This window comes from Bombus vosnesenskii, unplaced genomic scaffold, assembly GCF_011952255.1.
Source record: "Bombus vosnesenskii isolate JDL3184/JDL3185 unplaced genomic scaffold, Bvos_JDL3184-5_v1.1 scf7180000013316, whole genome shotgun sequence".
NCBI lineage: Eukaryota > Metazoa > Arthropoda > Insecta > Hymenoptera > Apidae > Bombus > Bombus vosnesenskii.
The window spans coordinates 517,077-527,514 of record NW_022882962.1 but is presented as its reverse complement, the minus strand read 5'-3'; the positions used below and the strand labels follow the sequence as shown (position 1 = coordinate 527,514).

Genomic DNA, 10,438 nt, shown 5'->3' with positions numbered 1-10,438 from the left:
TTTATGTTAAAATTATCACAACATGGACAAATTTTTAAATAATGTAAAATTATTATTATTATTGTTGCTGTTGTTACTTACAATACTTTTACCGTCATTATTATTTATTTCCCAGGATATGATATGCCAGTTTTATAATTATAAATCGTAAGTAATAGGTAAAAACACAGGTACAAACACATTTCTAAGGCATACATACATTACATATTCATATATATATATAATGTATAATGTACTTGAATAAAGTATAAAATAACATGTTTATTTACCTAATTATGAAAAATATAGTTCATATCTTAAATATAACACACTCCAGCATACAGTATCAAATATTTATTTATATTCAGCTTTTTGTAAATGTTTCCTGCAAAAAGATATTTAATTACGTTTTAATGATATATACGGAAAACAATATTATACAAATATGAATAATATGAAAAGAGTTGTAAAACAATATTAATAATATATTAATACATTAATTATATATTTATTATTTCCATTTTATATTTTATTAAAAGAAAACATTTTAAGTTTTAATTACTTGATTTATACTAATATTATATGCTATATATCATGTAACAAAATAAATATATCATTTAAAATATTATGCTTATATTTAATGATTTATATTTAGCTAGATAAAATTATAGCTAAATGTTCATAAGAATCGCATTTCTAGAAGCTAAATTCCAATTTCCTTATGTAATTTCTTAGATTCGTTGTATTTCGAATATGGTTTCTATTATCCGTATGAATGAAAAGTTAAACTACTTCTCAATGGGTTACATTGACAATGTTTATCTTTTATTATTTTATACAATCAAATCTTCGTTTTCTTCCTTATCATCTGTCACCACTTTAAAGAATTATCTCTCTATAGCATATTATTTTGCAAATTCAGATAATTAACTTTCTTTAACTTGACCATATGTTCATTGCATTTAATGTGAAAAAAGGTGAAAAGAAAAAATGTTCAGTATTTTTAATTCAGTTATTATATAAATAATGCTACGTAAGTAACTATATATGTATCAATATAATAACGGAGTTCGTAAAAATCCAAATTCAACGGAATATTTTCTCCTGTAAATGGCCTTAAATACCATCATTTAAAAAATTCATATTACTAAAGATCATACTACGTTCAAACATTTAAAACAAAATAGGTACGAGGGGATACAGACAAAGGTATTTACACATCAGCAGTTTTTCTTGACATTTAAATACATATCTCTGATCGTAAATTCAAGTATGAGAAATTATTATTGCAGAAATAAAATGCACAGTTTTGTCAGTAAAATATCTCATTCAAAAACTTTTTAATATTTGCAAATACTCATTGTACTCACTCTATATGTATATATATGTATATATATATATATATATATATATACATACATATATGTACATATTTATAACAAAACACGCAAGTTTTATAGATCTATTTTTCTCATACAAACACGATTTCTATTGTTTAATATTATTAAACAATTAACATATTCTATATGGTTTTATATTTATCTGTACAAACAAAAGTAATAAAAATATGAAATTCTATCAAAAGAAAGAGGTGCAAGTAACTATTCAATTTTATTCCACAAAAGATATCATTTTGGAAAATGATTTGTTCAAAATATTTGCTTGTTTAAAATAGACACTTTTCTTTCGATAATATTAATTTCTCTTTTAGAAGCATTTAAAATGGCTATGTTGCCACATCTAAATTGGGTTATTACCAAAATACAGGACGCTATGTAATATATTATAATATTATCACCGAGTATGGATACTTCATATAAAAAATAAATTGAAAATGGTCAATATTTTTTTTTAACGAAGCTTCATTTTCTAAGGAGAAGTAAGTATTTACGAAACAAATATATATATATATATATTCTTATGCTTATATGAATCCATATATATATATATAAATATGCAAATTCTACTTTCTCGAAAACGAAATCTAATTAAAAGATCAGAAATGAAATCTATAATTCCGCTTTTCATTTCAATTTATTCTTTTATAAGATATCGTACTCTGTTAGTTAGTAACATATTTTGTGGCATGCCATCGGAGATTGATCATCAGAGCCAGTAGTAAAATATTTTCTAATTAATTAAGTGTAAATCGGTAGAGTCGGGTTGCTTGAGAGTGTTCCCCTAAGTACAGGTGGTCAACTCCATCCACGATCCGACCACGAGAGCAATAGGTAGTAGAGGCATGATTAACAATTACGTAGCTAATGGTCACTATCTCATTGCATAAAACATTAAATTTCTATTGTGTTGCATTAATAAGAAAAAAAGATAATGATATACAAAAGTACAAAAGATATTGCTGAGACGTTTTTTTTAACAAATTTACAAACTTCAAAAGGGTTGTAAAAGAGACTATATGAAAAATTGTTAGTGCGATTACTTATGTAAAATACTATTTGTGTGTACATATATAATAAATTGTGTGTAATATCTCGTTCTATTTCTAAAAAAAATTGTTTCAGTTTTAACATATACAATACATTCAAGTGTACCTTAATATATAAGAATTTTAGATATAAAAAGATATCTTTCACCTCTTATAAGAATAATTATTACTCAGATGAATTTATCACTTATTTATATGTATAAATTTATGAGCGTTATTTCTGCCCCTTTTAAATTTGTAGATATCATTAAAAAATATGTATATAATTAGAAAAAAGAAAAGGAAATATTAATCCAATGAAAAAGACATTTGTATTATAATAAAATAAAAATTAGAAGTTTCATTCGTGATGTTGAATAAATAATAAATAAATATTACTGAAATAGTGACTCATTGCTTGGTATATATATATATATGTGTATATATACGAATGAAACAACGATATTTAGGCAGTTATTTTACGGTGTGGTGACTGCTTTTCGTTTTATCTTATTAGTACAAACGAAATCATTATCGGAGTCACTACTGTAAACTTTTGCACGGTTGTAAGGCTTGAGATACCGAAGTTACTGATATATAATATTGGAGGATTAATCTATGGATATACTGCGCTCAAACGTTAATCAATATTTAATGTAAAAGTCCTTACTTCGAATTTAATTTTCTCTATGCATAAATTATAACGAAAATAGATTATATATGTAAACAGAATATTTAAAAAAAATTATAGTGTTAATGCGAGTAACTAAAGCATCAGTGTGAATAGGCACTTTATCAGAAAATAAATATCTCATAAGCCGCGTTACGTTCTTAACTAAAAATGTTACTTAATCTTAGAAATAATAACTTTAACATTAAATATATTGCAAACTATTAGCCGTCTGAAACTATATATATATATATATATATATCAATATTTCCAGTATCACAAATCCTATCACAATGTAAAACTTCATTCGAAAGTCAGCCTGAACATTTCTGAATCTTCCTTTCTAAAAAATTTGATTGCTTAGTCGAATCAACGTTAAATAGTGAAGATACATCTTAAATTAACAAATACATTTGATATTTCTCCACTATTTTAAATTAAATATCTTTTTTTCAGGCATCTTTTCGCAAATATAAGAACAATGAAAATTTTTTGAATTCTGATTAAACTACATAACTTCCAACCAAATAAATTAAATCTTAACAGTGAGATATATTTTATAACACTTAAAACGCTTAAAACATGCTAATTACCCTTCTACCACTTGCTTCATCCAATTAGAATCACATCAATATGTAACTACTTGTAACAATGTTGATTAATTTAATTATATAAAAGTCATAAAAATATATATTTGAAAGCACTTTTCAGTACTTTCAATATTAACTGAACCACAGAGAGTATTTTATAAATTATAATTATAAATTAAAACAAAAAAATCGTATTAATAGCAAAAAAAACAAGTTATATAATTATTTAGAAAACTATTCATTACAAACTTTAACATTAATTAAATAAAATCATAAAAAATATGTATTTGTTAATATTAAATCACAACTAATTTTAATGCGTATATAGCGTAACTAATTTATCTGAGAACATTGTAACAATTTGTAAGCAACTGGTGCAAAAGCTATTTGATATGAAAAGATATATTCTCTGTAGCTGAAACAATTTTTTTTAAGAACCTAAAAAGATTTCAATTTAATTTTGTTAAACAAAATAACCTATACTTTAGTAATTGTGATATATAGTAGCATCTATCCAAATACGGACAACAATACGCATACATATAGTTATTGAACATAATGAACATAATTAAAGTAAATAATTCAATATATATCTAGAATGTGATTAAGAAAGTTTGAATTTATTCAAAGGCTCATTGTTTATATGCATCTGAGTTTTTGAAGTCTAACTTGTAATCTTTTGTGACGTTGAATATTATTATTTCATCTTCAAATTTATTTCAAATTAATGCTATCATATTATAGATAAGACTATATAATTTGTAAAATTTTTATAAACTTTTGGGGTTTGTTTCAAACATGCTCCTATAAGAAAATCTATCGTCATCACTTAATATGCTTTTTTTATGTTATATTATTTTAAGATGATAAATGTACATTTATATTACTCACAAAACATTCCAATGTTCCCAAATAAATCACGCATATCTTTGTGGTGTGAGCGCGTGCGCATATGGAGATATGATATATACAGGATATAAGTTAAAACATAAAAGACAGTTCAGATATAGATCCTGCTCTTCAAAATAATGAAATTAGTTCAAATAAACGCACGTACCATTTAAGCTTTTCAAATTACAAATTGCTTTATCCTTAAAAAAATAATATCTATCTATTGTTTTCACATCAAATTTAAAATAAATATGTTGCACTTCGATGTAGTATCCACCTTATAGATGCTAATTGTAGGTTTTCATATTCTGTCAACTTTTCTTGTCATGCTATATTCAATTAGCTTATTAAATTTGGAAGTATTTTTAGAACAGTTATGAAGATTACACATATTGAAATTGAACATTATTTGTAAATTTTCACTTCATATGTTTTAGCGCAGTACTATTTGTAACTTAAAAACAGTATCAAATCAAATAAGTCTGTGTGAATTTATTTTATTATTGTAATGTGCCGAATTAATTTTGAAACGATTTTGTGGTGTATATATTTAAAAATATATAAAAACATTAAAACAGTATTTTAAAGGTATAACAATATTTCTTTATACATATTGTACTATGTATAATATTCACACGTATTTAGAAACTATGAAAAAACTATGAAACAAAATTATGTTAAGTAATATATTATAAATACAGTTATAAATATACTATGTATATATATCATGTTGTGGAAGCTTGTTAGATATAATAGACTATTTTTTATGTTTTACATGTTATGAAAATATAGTATTTAATTGTAAGTGCAAAATAACATCCAGAAGAAAAGATATAAATCTGTTAGTGAAAATTTAAAAAATATTTACAAATAACAATCTATATAACTATTTAAAAATTAACATTGCCTTGATTTCTTGTCATATCAATATTATATCTTGTTCATTATTATACCAGAGGCTAAATATATTGATCAAAGAGGTAATTTCATTGCAAAACCAAAACGCGAAAGAAGCATATTGTTACATAAAGATGAAAGCGAAATTTTGTTTATAAATTCATTGTGACAATTACCTACAACTCATGATTTTTCACGATTTATCAGTAAATTTGACTTCTAGTATAGTTAAAAATTTCGTTTTGTTTATTATTTAAAACCAAAAAAGACAAAACTTTACTTGTTATATAATATTTCATCATAAATCCTAAATGATGCTTCATTTCTTGATAAAATTAATATATTTTTTCATTTGTTTGGGAAGTAATAGTATCATCATTTTCCTTGTGATCTTAACAAATGTTTCATGTATCATAAAAAAGTTCTATGTACAAGATAACAAGTATGTATATATACATGTACTAAAAAAAATTGACTCAAATTCGCAATATTATTCCAGATTAAAACATAAGAAAGATTTACATCACAAAATAGAAATTAGGAAATATGTAATATACAATTTAATTGCTAATTTATTAGTGAATACTTTCTTTCCATCATGTAAAGAAAAACAGAAAAAAATCCAAGTTCCTTCTCAAATTTAAAATGATTTACGATTATTATTTTACAATGACTATATGGAATAATACTGCGATATTCAGCACTTTGTTTTTTACTTCATATGCACATACGCGTATACACACGCACACATACAAAACATATATAAAGATATATACACATAATAAAAGAGGAAAAAGCAGAGATAGGAAATAGGAATGCAGTGTTTAGCGAGAGAGAATCGATGGTACATTTCAAATTGTTCAATTTGAACCAACATTCTAGAAAATTAAAAGCTTTTGTACTGCTTTGATATGGACTATATATATTCCACTAAAAACTCATTGATAATTATTTAACAAAATTATCACAGATTTAATCAAAAACTAATAGCGTGTGCAACGTATACAACTTTATATAAAAGAAATGTGTAACCAAAATCTGTACTCTTGGTAAATAGTGTCACAAAATAATACTCTATTACACAAAATACAAATGTATCCTATGTTAAAATTATTCGCAACCAATGCTATAAAACACTGACAATAATCATCTATTGTTTGTTAACTGATTGTAAATAATAAAACTATATTTAAAATCAAATTATCAATATTCTTACTTTCCATTTTTGGTTTTCGATTTCCATGAGAAGCATTCAATTCATGATTTACGATGAATTTATGTTTTATACACATCGTTTCCTTCTCGCATATTTTATGCGCACGTATGAACATTTTTAGCAAATAACTGTCGTGTATTAGAAGTCATCGATACCACCATCAGGGACACCAGAACGTACTTTATCCAATACTTTATTAACAAATTCGGTTGAATGATTTGCTATTCGTATTTCTGTAACAAAAAAATAAAGAACATGAAATAGATATCCATCCTTCCTGGAACTGTTGATAACATTCAAATCACACAATTTAAGTAATGAAATAATTTTAAAACTTATTTAAGAAAACGTTAATTTAAAATAAACAAATAATTTATAGTGTAGAACTTTACAGAAGTATCTAACAAATTAATTAATATAATCCCATAATTTTTTGTAAATTGTTTTTACCATACTATTTCATATATTTATATAAAAATTTTCAAAGTACTACTAACTGGTAGCTAATTTACAGTATTTTTCCATTTGACGTGTCAACTCTTCTTGATTTTCGGGATTAGGTTCTGTTAATTTTGCAGCGAGCGTTTGCTTAGCCTGGCATATACCTTGAATTAAACGTTCTGCAACAATAATTATTGACATATTAAATTAGCTTTTCTACTCTTAAAAAGTTTATCAAAAAGAAAAAATTTGCTAAAATTTCCAAATATGTTAAGATTATTGATAATAAAATAAAAAAAAATTTGGATTTCAAGAAAATATATTTGGTTACATATGACTACAATTACAAGTACTCAACTGTGTTCCTGTTCTAATCCATGTAATTTTATTTTATTTGCTTCATGTTGAGCTTTCTTCTTTAAACGGCATGCTCTTGAAGCAAGTTTATTTTTTTCCTTGCGCGTTTTGGGTCTTGCTGTAAATGGTAACTCAGAAACTGGTGTCATATCATTAATAATACGAGATAATTTATCCAATTCACGACCAATACTATATAATTTTCGTGGATTTGGAGTAAGATCATTTCCATCACCTTTTCGAGCTTTTCCACTGTGTTTAATTCCACGAAGCGCACAATGAGGACTAAAAACAGGATCTGTGGCTTCATTTAAAATATGTGGATCTTCAAGACGTGCTCTTGCCACAAGCCTTTGTCCTTTTGGCCCTTTTGCTTGAACATTATATTGCCAAAAATATCGTTCTTTCTTACTATGTTTACTATCTCGATTTGAATCTATACTACCACCTCCTACTCTACTTCCAGTGTTTTGATCTTCACCATCGCTACCACCGGTATCTACAAATAATTACTTTTAGTTTCAGATATACATGAAAATACGTTATATTAAGAGTTTTTAATTAGAACATTAAAAGTGATGTTATCATTCATAAACATTAAAGTACCATTATCACTACTGTAATCATCATAGTGATCACTGTCATCATCACTATCTTCATAACCTTCATCATGGCTAAGAGGATCAATATGATAGAGTGGATCTGGACTAAGTGCACCTCCAGTACTTAAACTACTTGTTGAGCCAGCTTCAACAACACCAAGGCTACCAGTACTTAATAAATGTGGACGTGGTTCTCTACGAGCCCAAATTTGGTCTAACGCCATTGTCCGGGTTGGTGCAGACATGGATAGTCTAGAAACTTTAGACTTATTACTCGTGCACTCAACATCCATCTGACCATGAGTGGAATTATCAAAAGAATTATCACAACGTCTCATTAACAATTCATGAAGAGCAGACTGCCCATTAGGTTTGTTTGTAGGATGTAGAGATGTTGAGGAACTTGCAGTTGAACTACCTTTAAAACAATTATTTAAAACATTACTTTTATCTTGAGAATATTTTGTTTATTTTAACATATAGATATGAAAATAATATATATATATATATATCTTGAAAACAGTTTTTTAAATCATTAATATAGTTTTAAAATGTTTAGAATGTTTTTAATACATTAGAATACATTATTTTTCATTGTGTACATATAGTACATTAAATATGTATAATAATGCCTTGCACTTTAAATTTTATATATATTTTTACTATAAAACATATATTGCAAGTGATATTGTTAGTTTCAACATATTTTAGATTCATATAAAAAAATAATTTTTTGTACAGAATTTGTTAATAACAAGATTTTTACGAAAAGTATAAAATTAAGATAGATATAAAAAATATAAGTTATATATAAACCTGCAATATTACTAGTTCCTGGACTTGGAAAAGCATTGGGGCTAATTGTTTCCAAATTGTCAGCAACATTGATATTTATGTTCAAATTGAGTCCATGTGTATTTAAATATGTAGGGCAAATATTACGATATGTTGATCCAGATTGCGGGAAACTACTTGGAGCAAATACAACATTGTTATCATTAAACAATGGACCAACTGATTGAGCTACATTAACATCCATTTTAAATGGTTGAACTCTTTCTTCTGGTAAAAGTAAATCATCAAAATTTAAATCACCAAGGAGAGTATCGTCATTTGCATTTAATTCAGCAAGCGTAGGTCCTTGTATAAGATCTGCTTTATCTACTTGTAATATGTCATCATCTTCCCATTTCTCCGTTTTAAAAAAATCATCTAACTGTTCGGAATCTACTTTAAATGGTGATTCTATGTGATCAGATCTATTGGGCCATATTGATGTCAATGGAGATGGTGAAAATTGTTCATATACACCCCGAGCACTTCTGTGTCCTCCTGGTATAGGTACTGATGCTGAGGAAGGACCCATTTCTTGATTTGGTTCTTGTTTTATTATTCCATCCATTGAGCTAGTTTTAATCTCCGAAAATAGTTCAATATATCCAGATTCTCCCATCAATACATAAATCTTAAAATCAATTAAATTAAAAACTGAAACTTTGCTGAGTTATATATTTACATTAAAAAAATGATTTAAATTATATATAATGTATAGTAAAAAGATCTTACCAGTTTGTTTTTTTTTTCTAAATATTGAACTCTATATATTTTACAATATAAATTCTTAATTTTAAATTTTCAAACGAAAATAAAATATATCCGATGGTTAAGTTCAAATCTAAAGACAAAAATAAATTAGGTATCCGTATATGTTTACAGATTCCCTTTATAGTTTACATAAATATTGCTGTCTAATACGAGGATTCAATTGGTTTGCATATTCCGTAATATTGTTAATTAGTAACAATTCTCAATCTGCACAATTACATAGTATACATATTCACCACCCTCAAATGGAACGACCATGACTTTCGTCAGCAAATATTTTTCCTAGCCAACAACATTGACTCAAAAAGTTTTCTGATCTTGGTGCCTGTAGTAAATTCAACCTTCTTCCAGGTTTAGCAAAAAATATTACAAACAAAGATATATATTGCTGTTTCTCTTGCACTACTCTCTTCAGTTACGCACCGAAAATTCATACAATCCAATCGTAAAATACAGTTTGTTATTGTTTTGCCACAAGATTTCGAGTCAGTATCACTGATATTAACATAAATAGGGAACGATCACATGACAAAAGTCGAGTATTCAGCCAATGAAAACATTTCACCAATCGCGAATAAACCTTTAAGTTGTCAATCATATATGATTTGCAAATATAATGCTGATTAGAATACTATCAAATAAAACATTAACTAAATCATAAATCTAGAAAAATATATTTAATGTTATAAAATTGCTAACAAATATAAAAAGAAGGGCGACGCTTATTTTTGTACAAGTTAATATCCAATAGTGAAAAACAATATT

General features: G+C 26.0%; 1 protein-coding gene across 2 annotated transcripts; it reads right to left on the bottom strand.

Moving 5' to 3' along the window:
• Positions 1-39: 39 nt before the first annotated feature.
• Positions 40-10,230, bottom strand: LOC117235613. Of its 2 annotated transcripts, none has more exons than XR_004493701.1 (6): positions 8,885-9,597; positions 8,073-8,486; positions 7,468-7,965; positions 7,166-7,288; positions 6,669-6,901; positions 40-364 (listed from the first exon to the last, which is right to left on the bottom strand). XR_004493701.1 is itself a non-coding variant. In XM_033497813.1 (6 exons), exons 2-6 carry the CDS (start codon positions 9,519-9,521, stop codon positions 6,807-6,809), a joined length of 1,767 nt encoding a protein of 588 aa, XP_033353704.1. In that variant the 5' UTR covers positions 9,522-9,533; positions 9,635-10,230; the 3' UTR covers positions 5,228-6,806. The 2 variants fall into 2 exon arrangements, 1 of the variants encoding a protein (XP_033353704.1); XM_033497813.1 differs by lacking the exon at positions 40-364 and adding an exon at positions 9,635-10,230 and having other exon boundaries at positions 5,228-6,901; positions 8,885-9,533.
• Between the last annotated feature and the right edge of the window lie 208 nt (positions 10,231-10,438).

Excerpts from the sequence above, each read along its gene's own strand:
- LOC117235613 (XM_033497813.1), bottom strand. The coding sequence starts at position 9,521 with ATGGGAGAATCTGGATATATTGAACTATTTTCGGAGATTAAAACTAGC. Across the intron at positions 7,966-8,072 it reads TGATTACAGTAGTGATAATG|ATACCGGTGGTAGCGATGGT; the intron begins GTACTTTAATGT and ends AATTATTTGTAG. Across the intron at positions 6,902-7,165 it reads ATACTGTAAATTAGCTACCA|AAATACGAATAGCAAATCAT; the intron begins GTTAGTAGTACT and ends TTTTTGTTACAG.